This window comes from Rattus norvegicus, chromosome 1, assembly GCF_036323735.1.
Source record: "Rattus norvegicus strain BN/NHsdMcwi chromosome 1, GRCr8, whole genome shotgun sequence".
In the NCBI taxonomy this organism is placed as follows: Eukaryota; Metazoa; Chordata; class Mammalia; order Rodentia; family Muridae; genus Rattus; species Rattus norvegicus.
The window spans coordinates 228,498,197-228,514,709 of NC_086019.1; the positions used below are offsets into that span (position 1 = coordinate 228,498,197).

At 41.3% G+C, this 16,513-nt stretch overlaps 1 protein-coding gene across 4 annotated transcripts; it reads left to right on the plus strand.

Annotated features, from left to right (window-relative positions):
- Positions 1–8,021: 8,021 nt before the first annotated feature.
- On the plus strand, positions 8,022–13,147 carry C1h9orf57 (similar to human chromosome 9 open reading frame 57). 4 transcript variants are annotated; one of them, XM_017590323.2, is made up of 4 exons: positions 8,022–8,159; positions 8,618–8,729; positions 11,220–11,342; positions 12,826–13,147. In XM_017590323.2, the coding sequence occupies exons 2-4, from the start codon at positions 8,624–8,626 to the stop codon at positions 12,948–12,950; spliced, it is 354 nt and encodes a 117-aa protein (XP_017445812.1). In that variant the 5' UTR covers positions 8,022–8,159; positions 8,618–8,623; the 3' UTR covers positions 12,951–13,147. The 4 variants fall into 4 exon arrangements, with proteins under 4 accessions (XP_017445812.1, XP_017445813.1, XP_038957315.1 ...); XM_017590324.3 differs by lacking the exon at positions 8,022–8,159 and adding an exon at positions 8,195–8,308; XM_039101387.1 differs by lacking the exon at positions 8,022–8,159 and adding an exon at positions 8,227–8,274.
- Positions 13,148–16,513: the final 3,366 nt, after the last annotated feature.

The window sequence follows — 16,513 nt, forward strand, 5'->3', positions numbered from 1 at the left end:
GACTTCTCACCAGAGACTATGAAAGCCAGAAGATCCTGGACAGATGTCATGTAGACCCTAAGAGAACACAAATGCCAGCCCAAGTTACTGTATTCAGTACAACTTTCAATTAACATAGATGGAGAAACCAAGATATTCCATGACAAAACCAAATTTATGTAATATCTTTCTATAAATCCATCCCTACAAAGGGTAATAGATGGAAAGCCCCAATACAAGGAGGGAAACTACACTGTACAGAAAGCAAGAATATAATTTCCTTGCAATGAAAGCAAAAGAGAGACACACAAACATAATTCTACCTCTAACAATGAAAATAACAGGAAGTGACAATCACTATTCCTTATTATCTCTCAATATCAACGGATTCAATTCCCCAATAAAAAGACATAGACTAGCAGAATGGATACGTAAAGAGGACCCAGCATTTTGCTGCAGGCAGGAAACACACCTCAAAGGCAAAGACAGAGACTACCTCAGAATAAATGGCTGGAAAACAACTTTCCAAGAAAATGGCCTGAAGAAACAAGCTGGAGTTGCCATTCTAATATCAAATAAAATTGACTTTCAACCAAAAGTCATTAAAAAAGATAAGGAAGGACACTTTATATTCATCAAAGGAAAAATCCACCAAGATAAACTCTCAATCCTAAATATCTCTGTTCCAAATGCAAAGGTACCTACATTCATAAAAGAAACCTTACTAAAGCTCAAAGCACACATTGCACCCCATATGATAATAGTAGGAGATTTCAACGCCCACTCTCATCACTGAACAGATCATGGAAACAGAAATTAAACAGAGACGTAGACAGACTAACAGAAGTTATGAACCAAATGGATTTAACAGATATTTATAGAACATACCATCCTAAAACAAAAGGATATATCTTCTTCTGAGCACCTCATGGAACCTTCTCCAAAACTGACCATATAATCAGTCACAAAACAGGCCTCAACAGATACAGAAAGATAGAAATAATCCCATCCATCCTATGAGATCACCACGCACTAAGACTGATCTTCAATAACAACAATAATGACAGAAAGCCCACATATACATGAAAGTTGAACAATGCTCTACTCAATGACACCTTGGTCAAGGAAGAAATAAAAAAAAGAAATTAAAGACTTCTTAGAATTTAATGAAAATGAAGATGCAACATTCCCAAACTTATGGGACACAATGAAAGTGGTACTACAAGGAAAACTCATAACTCTGAGTGCCTGCAAAAAGAAACAGGAGAGAGCATATATCAGCAGCTTGACAGCACACGTAAAAGCTCTAGAACAAAAAGAAATAAATAAACCCAAGAGGAGGCAAGAAATGATCAAACTCAGAGCTGAAATCAACCAAGTAGAAACGAAAAGGACTATACAAAGAATCAACAAAACCAGGAGCTGGTTCTTTGAGAAAATCAACAAGATAGATAAACCCTTAGCCAGACTAACCAGAGGACACAGAGAGTGTATCCAAATTAACAAAATCAGAAATGAAAAAGGAGACATAACAACAGAATCTGAAAAATTAAAAAAAAATCATCCGATCCTACTATAAAAACCTATATTCAACAAAACTGGAAAATCTGGAGGAAATGGACAATTTTCTAGACAGATACCAGGTACCAAAGTTAAATCATGAACAAATAAACCATCTAAACAACCCCATAACTACTAAAGAAATAGAAGCAGTTATTAAAAGTCTCCCAATCAAAAAGAACCCAAATCCAGACGGGTTTAGTGCAGAATTCTAACAGACCCTCGTAGACGACCTCATACCAATACTATCCAAACTATTCCACAAAACAGAAACAGACGGAGCACTGCCAAATTCACTCTATGAAGCCACAATTACTCTTATACTAAAAACACAGAAAGACCCAACAAAGGAAGAGAACTTCAGAACAATTTCCTTTATGAATATTGACGCAAAAATAATCAATAAAATTCTTGCAAACCGAATCCAAGAACACATCAAAACAATCATTCATCATGATCAAGTAGGCTTCATCCCAAGGATGCAGGGATGGTTTAATATATGAAAATCCATCTATGTGATCCACTATATAAGCAAACTGAAAGAACCATATGGTCATTTCATTAGATGCTGAGAAAGCATTTAACGAAATTCAACACCCCTTCATGATGAAAGTCCTGGAAAGTTCAGGAATTCAAGGCCCATACCTAAACATAGAAACAGCTTCAGGAGGCAGGGGACTGAAACAGCAAGTCATCTCAGTGTCCTGAAGATGAATCTTGCCCAAACTGCACATTCTGTAACCTATGAATCTCACAAGCAAAATTTTAGTACTATTAAAATATTTGTATGGATTATACAAGGTAAACAGATCAGTTAAGGATGAATTTTGCTCCTTGTTTGAACAGGTGAAAGAGAGCTGTCTTTTTATGATTTAATTTGATCAACAACCAATTGTAATAAATCTTCATCCATGCCGTATGAAAGATGGCATGATGAATCTTAAGGATTCCATAGACAACAAGATTTATTGTCTAAATTTAGCTGAAGTTCAATTACACTTAAACTGACTGTATTTCTTCTCATTCCATTTTCTCTCTGCTGGTTGAAAGATAGCACCTTGTTTCCACTCTCGTAGTCATTAAAATATAAAAGACACTTACCTTGAAGGACTGTAGTGTTGCCCTACTTCAAACACAAATACAACGATTTGGGAATGATTTAACAGTGTTACTTTATTGCCTTTTGTTATGCCTTGTAACTATAGTTTTGCACTAAATTTTAACTGTATAACAAAGGTATTACTAGTATTTTCTGTCATCAATATTGTCCTTCATTTTTATATGCTTAGCATAGTTTTCCCTCATGACTTTGCATTATAATTCAAATTATCACTGGGTAGCTTTTCTGTTTGGAGGGGTTTGTCTGTCTGTCTACCTGTCTGGTTTTGGGGACAGAGTATCCATAGATAGCATGACTGACCTGATACTACATAGCTCAAGCTGTCTTGAACCCACAGCAATCCCCCAGCCTTAGCTTCCCAGTTGCTAGAATTAGAACCATGAGCCACTATACCGAACACTATTTCCTTTCTTCTCAGAGTACTACTTTCAGGTATTATTGGAACGACTCCTATTTTGGAGCGATGGTTAATTTTTATTGAAATATTTTTTATAAATGATCTTTATTTTAAAAGACAAACTTTCTGTGGGTCTGCTCTAGACAGTTCATTGTTTCATCTCAGCACCTTGAAGATAATTGCCTCACACCTGCGCCCATCCTTGAATTCAGTTGTCAGTGTTTTTTCTCAGTCCTATGCTTTCATCTCCATCCACTTTAGACACCTCAGTGCTGTAAGATGGGTCTGAATAATTATCCTTCGATGAAAGTATCAGCCAGAAAGTCTTTGAAATTGTTTCCCACGTTCTGCCAGGTCCCTTTTGCAACTGCATCGTCTTATTCTGCCTTCTCATCTGTCCTACATTTTCAAATTGTTCTATTACTTTTTTGTTGTTTGTTTGTTTGTTTGTTTTGCATTTTATTTTATTTTTTGAGACAAAGGATCATTGGTTAGCCTGGAATTTGCCATGAAAGCCAAGTTGTCCTCAAACTTGCCAGGATCCTGGGTCTTACTGCCTCTGCTTCTCTCTCTGCCTCCTCAGGGCTGGGATTGGATGTGTGTGCCACGGTGCCCAGGATGTTATATTTGTGTGAACGCTCTTATGTCACTAGATTTATTTTCCACTTCACTAATTCTTACTTCAGCTTGCATGACTTACTTTTCAGTCCTTCTCCCATCTGAAAGTGCATTTGCTTCTCTCTCTAGAAAGTAAGCTGCATGAAATAAATCCTCCCATTTCTTTTGTTCCTGTGGTGAACCCAGTTACTAGGAGGACGCCTGTCACACAGCAGATGCTCAGGAAGCATTTGTTGGCCAACAAATGTGTGCTTTATTCTTGGAAATCCTATTTGCCTTTTTGCAGTCTGTGTGCTCAGTGTGGTGGTCTCTTTTTGCCTGTTTCAGAGTTTAGTTCCCCCATCTAACTTAAGCTCTGATGTCTCAGCTTGGATTCTGTACCCAGAAACTCTAAATCTAAATAGATGCTTTCTTCCCCCCTGTGATCCGATCCCTTCTTCCTCAAACCAGTGTTTGCTTCCTGGTGATTTTCAAGTTTGCATTGGTTTTATAATCAGAGATTCACTAAGGTTGAAATAAATCACTGTATTCCTAGGAAGACTTTTACAGATGTTGCTGTTCCTGGGGATCCTACAGTCCTCTTCACCTTCTTCCTCTTTGGCTTTGTTTGTTTGTTTGTTTGTTTGTTTGTTTGTTTGTTTTTAGACAGACTCTTATATGGCCCATATGGCCCAGGCTGGACTTGAACTTGAGAATCTCCTGCACCTGCCTGACAAATGCTAGGATTGCAAGACTTTGTTGGCTCTTGCAGTTGATTTTAAACTTCAAAATTTTTTTGTCTATTTTTCTATAGATTATGCCAAATCCATTGGGGGACATTTTTAGGGGAAACACGTGGGATTTTGTTGGTGTCGTTGCTGTCTGTCTTGTGGAAGGTAATCATTTGCTTTATTTTTATTTATTTATTTTATGTGAGTCAGGTTCACTCTTTGTAGCCCTGGCTGTCCTAAAGTTCACTATGTAGACCAGGCTGGACTAGAACTCCCAGAGATCTCTGCCTCCCGAGTGCTAGGATTAAACACATTCAACACCACATCCAGATTTGTTTTTATTAGTATTAAAAGCTTATTGTAAAGAACTTGCAAATTTAAAAAATACCACACAGATTAACCAGATAAGTGAAAAATGATATTGAAAGTATAAAATTTGACATGAAGCTCTCCAACTTCAGAATGACTAATCTAACTGTGTAGAAGTTCACTGGGATGTATAGACTTTGGGTCTAGATAATTTGCATGGCTAATTTGTGTGTGTGGTCATCTGCTTTTTAACAGTCTGTGCAGCCCCATGAACTATGCTCTCTTCTAAGGATAGCTTGTCTTTTTCTAGCTCGTTCTATAGCCAGGGACACAGCCCTTCCTGTGTCTCGATCTGAGTGAGATGGTCTTTAGTACATTCATGTCTTACACAGTCCTAACACTTTGTGTCTAATGCGCACGGTACCTCCAAAATCAAAGCTACTCCAGCCTCGTAACTTTAACATTTGAGAGTACTTAGGGCTGTCTACTTCATCGCCTGCTCAGGCTGTCTGACAGATATCACAGGCTAGGGTGGGCTGACATCACAGCTGCTTCCTCCTGCATATAAGTCTCAGACAAAGGTTTCTGCAAACTGCATGTCTGGGGAGGACTCTCATATCTGGGGAGAACTCTCGTGTCTAGGGAGGACTCTCGTGTCTGGGAAAGATTCTCTACCTGCTTCTCCTTATGTCCTTGTGTGATCTTTCCCTTCACTGTGACTGGAAAGTAACCACGGGACAAGCTTTTTTTCTTATAAGGAAATGAATTGTGTAGGACCAGGGTCTCATACCTGCAACTTTGTTTGTAGATGTCCCTATAAAGACCTATCCCACAGTGGGGGCTTAGGGATTCAAATGTGAATTTGGGGAAGACATGTATATTCAGTCCATAATAATCACTGCAAGATTTGTGGCCATCCGGAGAGAGCTCTGACATCCTCTGTATTCCTCACGTCACAATGTTTCTGTTGGTTTCATAGAAACTTCATTTGATCATAGCCAAGGGTTTTTCCCCAGTGATGACATTTAATAATCAAAAAGCAAATAAGAGTTTCTGAATTTCTGGCTTTCTATTCAATGAGAAAAATCCATTTCTCCTTCTGTTATAAGCTTCCAGCAGGCAGTTTCAGTTTCAGTGAGTCTCATATACATGCTTCAAGTAACACATCAGATTTGTATTCTAGCACTGATGTTTCTCTTCAAAGAAAGGATCACAGCCACCTGCTACTTGACGTCTTCACTTGAAATCATCTCAATCAGAACTCGTGATTGTCCTATTGAATATTTCACTTGATTTCACTGTTTCAGCAAATATCAGGGCAAACCACTCAACTGCCCAAGTCAAAACCTCTACACTTCAGCTTTCATTCCTGCCTTTGTCCTTCTCACACAGGAGACCTAAAACAAGCCCTGCCTTCCTTTCTTCCACAGCAATGTTTCTCTACCTCTTTCCTATACCTTTGGCCAAGCCAAGGTCATCTGGGATTCATTTCCCTAACTCCTCACGTCAGAGACAGCCCTGCTCACTAGAGAGCATCTACGGTGTGCTAGGCTTTTGCAGGAAGCAAGAGATGGCAGGACATTTCTTTGCTGAGTTTCTCACTAAAGAGAGAAGTCTTATAAAGTGTTATGTAGCAAGCATAGGCGGAGATTAGTCATCTGATACACAAACCTTCTGGGTTAAGATAGGGAGCCCTAGGTCCTGGGGGGTATTTGGTCCCTGTACGGTGCTTCTCTCATCTGTTGGTTCTTTGCCAACCTTTCTGCTTCAGCCTTCTAAGCCTGTAGTGTGTCTCATGACACAGCAGACACTGAGGGAGAGACCTCAGGTCATTTTCTTATGATGTTCACAAAAGAATTAGGTGATCCCAAATTCTGATTCCAGACCCTTATTGATATATATTTTACACACACGATTTTTTTTTTAGTGAAAGCAAGAAAAACAATATAGAGGATTAGGCTTTTGAAATCGAGCACTGGGTGTCTTGGAATTTAAGGATGAAGATTGCTATCAGATGGATTAGGAATGGTGGCTAGATACAAAATTATGATGCACAAGTCAATAGTAGTATATTGCGACCCTATGAATCTCAAATCAGGTACCACTAATCAATAGTAGTCAGAAATCAATAGTGATTATTCCTGGGGAGGGAGAGACAACTACAGAAGGAGTTTGAGCTGACCTCTGAGGCAGATAGAAATGTTGCATGTGTTTGAGGTGACTGGTGACTGCCCACCTGCGCCCACCCATGTAAAGGTGATATTCAGCCATACTCCCAATATTTGTATGTTTAATGAACTCCTCAGTGGCATTTTTTTTTCATTTTCTCGCTTCTGAGATTCAAATCAGTGGATTAAAGAAGATTGTCATATTGCCAGATGAAATACAAAGGGAAGGTGAGCAGAACATATCATTTTTACAAAGATGATACTAGCAGCAATATGGCCCATTTTCAATGCTAGAAGTAAGTGATATGGATGCACAGAAATGAAGTCTCATGGGTCAACCATGAGAGATGATGTGTTGATAAACATCCAGCATCCTAACAATGGGGTTCCTTACACATGGGGATGCCATGGACTTTGGTGACAATCTTTCCAGAGAGATGCTAATGATTTTAATATTTCCACTTGTTTCAAGAAGAATCTACTGACTTTGACCCATGCATTAGTTAGAAATGAACGTACTCTTTAAACTTAAAATGCTTCTGTAATTTGATCAAGCTTTGAACTAAGGATTCCCTGGTATTTTTTAGACATCAAAATCAGAATTCCCAGTATAGCTGAGTGGGTGGGTACATGGTAACTGTGTGTGTGTGTGTGTGTGTGTGTGTGTGTGTGTGTGTGTGCGTGTGTGTGTGTGTGTTTGTGTGTGTGTGTGTGTGTCTCCCTGGTTCTAAACGCCAGAGTGTACACACACACATACACACAGACACACACACAGGAAAATTGAGTACATTATAAACTAAGAAGTGGGGCTGGAGAGATGGCTCAGTGGTTAAAAGCACTGACTGCTCTTCCAGAGGTCCTGAGTTCAATTCCCAGCAACCACATGGTGGCTCACAACCATCTGTAGTGAGATCAGATGACCTCTTCTGGTGTGTCTGAAGATGGCAACAGTGTACTCACACACATAACATAAATAAATCTTTAAAAAAAATAAAATAAAAACTAAGAAGTGTGTCCATGTAGCTCAGAAAATGTCACCTTGCTTTACAGTGGGTCAGCTTTACTTGGCTTTAAAATGTTCATTTCCTGAGTACGGAGAATGCACTCTGTACAGGTGAGGGAGTTCAAGTGGCGATTCCTCTGTATTCTTACTTGGGCATCTTTTCCTGTCTCAACTGTTTAGAGTCTAGAGGATCAGGCCGTTGGTTTCAGTTACAGCAAACCACATTCCACTAGAGACTTTAACTTGTGATCAGGCTTTGTAGGAAGTTCAGACAAGAAAAATTGCCACCAGAGAAGTAGGTGTGGGTGACTGGTGACATTTTAGTACCTCAGATGATTTAATGAGCACGGCCGTTAAGGATCCCGTGACACTCCCTCATGCTTATGACTGTTTGCCCTGAACTTCAGGCTGTGAGCTGAACATTTCCCTTTGAACAACAGAAGGGTTATTGAAGACACTTTCATATTTCACATTTCAGCTACACAGCTATAATTAAGGGGGAGTGAAGAGAGACTGTGGCGTTGCTGTAAAAGGAGAGAGAGAGAGAGAGAGAGAGAGAGAGAGAGAGAGAGAGAGAGAGAGAGATTCCAGAACCAGAAATGACTTTATGGCAATTTTTATAAAGAAGGATGCCTTAAACTTTTCCTTCTTTACAAAATAAATGTGTGTATGTTTTCTTAATGAAAAAAGAAAAGAGCAGCTTACCCAGTATCTCTTTTTTAAGAGCTAACAATGCTTGTCTGTGTTCTTCAGGAAGACATGTTGGCTGGACCTGTCCTGTCTTCTACCGTCCTGTGGCCTGCAGATCTAAGAATGAGAAAGACTGCCATCGCTGCCATTTTTATCCTGTCCTGCCTTGTAAGTGGTAAGTTCTGAGAAAGAAAAACTTAAATGGAGGAACAGCTGGTTCAGAATGAGGAATTACAATAAGTTTGAGCAGAGGGTGGATGCGGAAGTGCCATTGTAGCAGCCACCTTCTCTTGCTTCTTCTGAGTCTACTCCTAGGTTAATCATCATCTCACTTATGAGACACCATGAACCTCTGGATGCTGAGGACAAGACCCAACCCCTGAGCAAACACCTAGTGAGCAGATCCCATCCTAAAGCTTCACTTGTGTTCATGATTCCCTCCTTGCTACAGCCATGCATGTTAGATGGTGTTTTTCTCATTTTATAGAGGGAGAAACTGTATTAGTAATCAGTGTATAAGACATCATCATCATTGCTAAACTAGAACATGCATATCAAAATATGCCAGAAACCTTTGCAAATAAGGCAAAATGAGTAAGTTACTTGGGGGTTGGGGGGAAAGCACATTAGCATTTTCTTAGCATTTTTCTTCTTGTCCATTGTGTGTTACTAACTCCAACATTCCTTCACTTAAAAAAGACCCATGCAAGATAACAGTGAAATGTCTATTCCTTTAACCAAACTCTTAAGCAATGCCAAGTAGGTAAGTGGCCATAAAGGCAATGTCTCCAAACAACTGTGGTCACGTTCCGACTGGTAGGATGGTACTATGTGTAACAGACTTGAGTAATGAGGCAGGCGTCAAAGAGCTGGCTGTAAGACTGAGTTATGATAAAGCCAAGGAGAAAACATCCTCCGGGATTCTCTGAAAAGCAGTTGGCCCAGTAATCCAGCCAGCAGCTGACTCTGAGCCAGGAGAGGTGAGGGAAGGCCTGGGGCACAGGAGGTAGCTCTGGGACCTCAGACTTCCTGCAGAAAGCAAGGGCTTAAGCTTCAGAGAAGCTTTTTGCCTCCACCTCTTCTACTTATTAAGACTTGTTTTTTGCAAGACAATGGCAAATATAATCTCTGGCTGAAACATATATTTTTGGAGAATCATCGGGCTAATGCATATAGATTGCTTAGTAAACTCCTGGACATAAACTCCACTCATTTGTTGTGGCTTATTTTTTGAGACTGTTTTTAAAATTATGACTTTTTTTCCTTCCCTTTCCTCCCTCCAAACCCTCCCATATACCTATCCCACTTTCCTTCAAATTCATGGCCAGTTATGATATGCATATTCACACTTAAATATAAATATTTGTTGATTGAGCTGATGAATGGGTCTCCTTACCCAGGTTGTCTTCTATTGAAAGTCACTTCAGTTCTAACAAAGGACTGTTTTAAACAATGAAGCATACAATATGTCCAGTAAGTTCTAACTAAGAGTAACATGGTAGAGGTGATTATATATTGGGGAAAACTCATGTGGTCGAGCATGCCTTTAATCTCAGCACTTAGGAAGAAGAGGCAGATGGACCTCAGTGAGTTCAAGGCCATCTTGGTCTAAATACTGAATTCCAGTTCAGTCAGGGATATGCAGAAGAGACCCTTTCTCAATTAAAAAAAAGAGAGAGAAAGAGAAAGAAAGAAGAGAAGAGGAAAGAGAAGAGAGAAGAGGAGGGGAGGGGAGAGGAGAGGAGAGGAGAGGAGAGGAGAGGAGAGGAGAGAAGAGAAGAGAAGAGAAGAGAAGAGAAGAGAAGAGAAGAGAAGAGAAGAGAAGAGAAGAGAAGAGAAGAGGGAAAGTATAAACACCAGGTCAATTTTTGGTCCAGTTAATCAAAGAGTCTTTGAGCTATCAGGCCTATTTTTCACAGTAAGAAGCTTTCTGTTATGGGCCAAGACTTATGAAGAAGTCATCTCAGATTCCTGAAATGATAGACCTTACTCTCCAGCATGAATCAGACATCTGTGTCCCATTCCAGTGCCATCACTGCACATCTGAACTGCAGATTCACGGACTCAGCTTCCTATGGAGTCAAATTCAAGTCTTCCGGGCACATGGGAATCTATTTTAGCCACTCTCCTAAATCTGGTGCACTTGGCAACTGGGAACTAATATTCTAGATGCTGCCCAATTCCAAAAATCTTAGGGCTAGTTGGACATGACCAAATGAGCAACACTATTGAACAACTGAATTTGAGTACTAAAGATAATATGTAAGCATTAATCGAGTAATGAATATTTACACGTATAACATACTAACCTAGACTTGGAAATAAAGTCCCTAGCTGTGAGTATGTGGCTGGTGAAATTGCTGTTTTAATTAGGTACTGAGAAAGCGTCCTCGTTTCTGATTCCTGTCAGTTCAGGGTGCTTCTGACTCATTAACATAGCACATGCTTTGAAATTCCTCTCATTAAATTCTCAAAATGAAATAATCGTAATTTATGTGGGTTTTTTTATAATAAATTTTTAAAGCATTGCTTATTCTTGAAAGTTGAAAATCAGTGGTTTATTTTTGGATTCCTCCCTCTTCCTCTCCCGCTCCCTCACTCCCTCTGCTCTTGTTCATTCCCTCTGATCCCCGTCACTAATTCCCCTTCTTCACTGTGCTTGGAGATGTTGGCGGTGTGATTTGCAAGTTCTGCAATCTCTCCATCCCCTTTCATGGATGTTTGCTGGACTTTGGAACCTGTAGAACAAAGCCTGGTCAGTATTGCATAAAAGAGATCCTCACTAAAGGTAAGTCTGAATGCTTAGAAGTGTAGAGATGATCCAATCCATACAGCATTTGCTAACACTGTCCCTGTGCCTGGTGTTATAATGAAGCTCCCATTATAGCCAGGACTGCATTACTCCAACCAGGCAATGATGTAACCTGGATGGACCCCATTACTAACCCCCCTCACTCATTTCCCTTCTTATTTTTTGAGTGCTAGAGATTGAAACTAAGGCTCTACACATGATAAGTGCCCAACCACTGGGCTATAGTCATACCATATTATCCCCATTCTAACGATTTATTATAATTCATATATGTCATATGTGCAGGTATGTGCATGTATGAGTCTAGACACACTGTGTGCTTTCAGGAGCTTCTGAGGGCCAGAAGAAGTAACTGGATCCTTTGGAGCCAGAGGTACAAGTTGTAGGCCATCACATGAATGCTGGAGACCCAATCTAGGTCTTCTACTAAACCTCTGAGTCATCTCTCTAGCACCTCTTTTTTAAATGGAAAATTGGAGGCACAAACAAATTAAATAATTAATAAATGAGTATGGTCACCACTATTCAAATACAAATACTTTCACCCATAAATTTACAGCATTCACACCTCAGAAAACATTAATGAATCATATAAAGAGTTTTCTAAATGCAGGTTCCAGTGCAACTGCCGAGATTCCATGTTAAACACACACACACACACACACACACACACACAATTGGAAGAACATGCTAGAGGACATGTTTCACATTCGAGAGAATCCCCCTTTAACATCCAAAACCCAAAAGTCATAAAAAAATTCGTTTGTGTATGTTTTAAAATTTATAAAATAAATAGTATTAAATAATAAGTAAATGTAAAAGACAAAAGAATGCATTAGCTGGAAATAATTTAAAATCATAGACTACAGGAAAACATTAATACCTATCCAGAAAAATAAGGAATTTCCAAACTGGGGTCTGGGTAGATGACTCAGTCAGTTAATTGCATGGAGAAATGAAATTGGATACCAAGAGTCCAAGTAAAGAAGACAGACCTGGCAATGTGTGCCTGTTTCAAAACAAAACAAAGCCAGAAAAATAAGGGAGTTACAACCAAGATTTTGTCTCTAGGAAGCACTTACATGTATAGGACACCCTCGTGTAGATTCAGCCTTTTGATTGTGACAAAGTTGAGTGATGGTTATGGGCAAGCTCCCCCCACAGCTAACACAGCTGAAATTTCTAGGCAATAGCAGTTGCAAGCAGAGAGCTGTGATTGGTTTATGGTTCGAAAGCAGGTGCATGACTAAGTGCCCCACGCAGGCAGTACACCCGCGAGTTCTTAAAGGCAAGATGATGAAGCTGCTGTTCAGGGTAGAAGTCTAGAGTTGTGTCCTGGTAAGGCTGGAGGTTTCACTCCAGCTTTTATTCTTACCTGGTTACTGGGTGAAGCACCTAAGGCCAGGCGGGCAGCACCTTCCCAAACCACCCCCTGCCTCAGCTCCTTTTCTTTTTTCAGGGGGAATCCAGTGGTATTCAGTTAAAGGCTGCACTGAGGACAAATCGGAGTGCTTTAAGAGGATTATAAGGAACTATGAGATCCGCTCTTCTCATTGCTGCCACCGTCCCCTGTGCAACTTCTGAGGAAGTGGCTATATCCGTGTTATTGACTAGTCAGTCATTTCTGAAGCCTGGCCTAGTGTGATGGCAGCTTCTGTCTCGGAGCCATGGCCAGAAGTTGAGTTTAGCTTCTCTGTGTCCGTATCCCGCCCCAGCATCTCACAAGAACTCTGTATTAGCTTCATTTCTGTTGCCATAATAAAGTGTTCTGATGAAGAGAATTTGGGGGAAGGAAAGAGTTATTTGGTTTCTACTTCCACAGTCCATAGTCTATCACTGAGAGAAGTCAGAGCAGGGACTCAAGGCCAGAAGCTGGAGGCAGGAATTGAAGCAGAGGCCACGGTGGAACAGTGCATAATGTCTTATTCCTCATGGCTGGATCAGTTTGTTTTCTTACATATCCCAGATGCCCCAGGGATGGTACCACACAATGTGAGCTGGGCCCTCCCACATTAATCTTCAAGCAAGAAAATGCCCCATAGACCTGCTCTCAGGCCAATCTGATGGAGACATTTCCCTAACTGAGGCTCCCTCTTCCCTTTTCCCAGCTTGTGTCAAGTTGCCTCCCCCCATACCACAGGGGTAAAAAAATCCTTTTATTTGTTATAGTGACTGCAAAGCTACGGAGAATCGAAAGGTCCGTGATTCTTTTTTTTTTTTTTTTTTTTTTTGGTTCTTTTTTTCGGAGCTGGAGACCGAACCCAGGGCCTTGCGCTTCCTAGGCAAGCGCTCTACCACTGAGCTAAATCCCCAACCCCCCGTGATTCTTTAAGTCAAACCAGAAACATAATCTCTAATCAGTTTCTCTCCCTAAACACTTCCACACTAAAAAGCACGCAGACAAGTGAATCACACCACAAGACCCAGAGTGGTGGACTCCCTGATGCGGCTTATAGGAGAAACTAGCCAATCCCTAGGAACGATAAGTCACCAATCAGCAAACTGGGCCTGTGGGAACAGGGAACACCAACAGCAAAGGCCTGAGGCAGGCAGGGAGACCACTGCTCAGCTCTTCATTCTGCATCAGGATTTGCTCACATTCTGGGTTTGCATGGATAAACGGTGCCCTTAACGCTGTGTGCATCGACCAAGCAGTCCTAGATGGGCGGGAACCCAGCGGCCACCCTCAGGGAAACCAAGGGTCTTGTTTGGCAAGCAGGCGTCTGTTGTGCCCCTTCAACTCTCTCCTTCTGCAGCCTGAGCCCTCTTCTGCTCTACAACTAGACTTGGATTTCTCTGCAATTTAGGGGTTTGAAAAAAATATATATATATATGTAAAATCTTCTTGCTCTTTACTTGGGACCAAAGACATCTAGTGTCCTGAAAGCTATACCTTTCTGTAAACTTTGAAGAAAAAAAAATGTTTTTCAAAAATGCAGCGGTAGCCAGGCATAATGGTGGATACATGTTATTCCACCGACTAGGAGGTGAAGGAGGAGAATCAGAAACCAGGCCGTATAGCAAGGCCTCATCTCAAAACAAAACAAGCAAGCTAAAGCCTAGGACAGCCTTCCCCCACCACACTTCAGCCGTATTCTTTAGATCATATTCCTTAAACTAAGAAAGCAATGTCTTCACCCTTATTTTTAAACCCAATCACCCCTATTCTGTCATTTAACAAAGAAAATCATCAGTAAACAGCTGGTGATTCAGATCAGCAAACTCCAGAGACCTAACTCTTCTTCTTGTGCTTTTTAAAAATGTCCCATCATCAACTCATTGTCGTCATCAGGGCAAATGACAAGCCTACGTAGCCAGCGGCTCCTCCCGTTTCCCCAGCACAGTCTCGATCAGTCGGATGTCACAAGAACTAGGAAGTCAGTGCTCATATGCTTATCCCTACCTAGTGGGTGACCACGGCCAGCCCTGTGAGCTTCTCCTCCACATAGAACCCCACCACCACCATGCTGGCCTTTCCTCCCAAAGGCCTCTCTCTCTTCTCTAATGAGATGAAGCCTCTGGACCTCATTCTCTTCACACAGAAGAGAATTGACTCACACAATCTCTTAGATAGCCTCATGTTCTAACCTTTACGTCCCAAGTAAATGAACATAGAGTTGTGACATTGACCGCATCTCTTTGTTTTCGTAGATACAAACGAGGCACTGTGCTGACCACAATCCCCAAGGTAGGCCCAGATCTGACAGTTGATATTCACCCAGTTCTGCACAATCCAGGATCCTGGGCAGAGAGATACAAGCTGTGAGAGAAGCGAATGTCATTGATGTAGTTGATTGGTGCAGCAATACCACCCCCAGAGTTACCATGGCAACACAAGTAACCCTTACGACACTGGTACGGTAGGAAGGATGCAACCCCCTAGAGATGCCCATGTTCGACTCCCAGTAACTTGAAAATGTGTTCCGTTGACCAAATGGATTTGCGCAGATGTGCTTACACTAAGGACTGAAAGGTCAGATTACTCGATGGAATCACACTAGTATAAGAGGGAGGCAGGCGGGTCAGAGTGGGGGGAGATGTGAGGAAAGATGTCACAGGCTGGTGGAAGCTTCCTTGCTGGTTTGCAGTGTGCAGGAAGGAGGTCTCCAGCCAAGGAAGTTCGGCAGCCTGTACAAGCTAGAGACGAACACATCCTCATCTCTACAATTCCAGCAAAATGCAGCCTGAAGAACATGCTCTAAATTGCCTCCCTCTGGATCTGTAAGATAATACGTTTGCCTGTCTTATTAATGTGTGCGCAAGCCTCAGCTGGCATCCACAGGTCAGAGGACAACTCTGGTGCCGTGGGTTCTCGGCAGCTTATTGTTTTGGCCACACTGCCTACTGTGGCTGAGAGTTAGGCTGCAAGCTTTCAACTTATTCTCCTCTCTTTGCCCTCTCTCAGTCAGGGCTTCTGTTGCTGTGAAGAGACATCATGGCTGTGGAAAGTCTTATAAAGGAAAACATTTAATTAGGGCTGGCTTATAATTCTGAAGGTTTAGTCTGTCACCATCATGGCGGGAAGCGTGGTGGCACATGGGCAGGTATGGTGCTGAGAGCTCTAGATCCAGATCCTCAGACAGCAGGAAGAGAGAATTGGCTCTGGCTTGAGCATTTTAAACCTCAAGACCCACCCTCATTGACACCCTGTAAACTAATGAGTCTAAACTATGATTTATGTATCAGGCTCTGCACAATTACTGGGATATTACCCCTATTCTAACTCTCTAATGCTAGACTACCTACTTCCCCAGCTGTGCTCCCTAAATATTTGCTGTCTGAATATTCCTGGGTTATTTCTGCTCCAGCAGTCTGGTATCCTGGGAAGGCATTCCACTCAGGCACGTGTATCATGGCACAGTGTATCATGGTTGATGAAGACCTCCTGTTCTCTCTGTCTTTCTTCTCTTCCACATTTCTTTATCTATCTATTCATCTACCCACCTATCCATCCATCTATCCATCTTCTTTCTTCCTTCCCTTCTCTCTTTCTTTCTTTCTTTCTTTCTTTCTTTCCTTCTTCCTTCCTTTCTTTCTTTCTCCTCCCTTGTAGTCCCTGCCTGCAAAACTCAAACTTCACCTCTCTCTATTTCCTCCCCAGTAATTGGTTGTTGCTAGTTTTATTTAACCAATAGTTTTACACTGAG

Bases quoted from the DNA above. Each gene is read 5' to 3' on its own strand.
- C1h9orf57 (XM_039101387.1), top strand. From the start codon at position 8,242: ATGCTTATGACTGTTTGCCCTGAACTTCAGGCT. The intron at 8,275-8,617 runs GTGAGCTGAACA...TGTGTTCTTCAG, and splicing joins TTTGCCCTGAACTTCAGGCT to GAAGACATGTTGGCTGGACC. The intron at 11,343-12,825 runs GTAAGTCTGAAT...TTCTTTTTTCAG, and splicing joins AAAAGAGATCCTCACTAAAG to GGGGAATCCAGTGGTATTCA.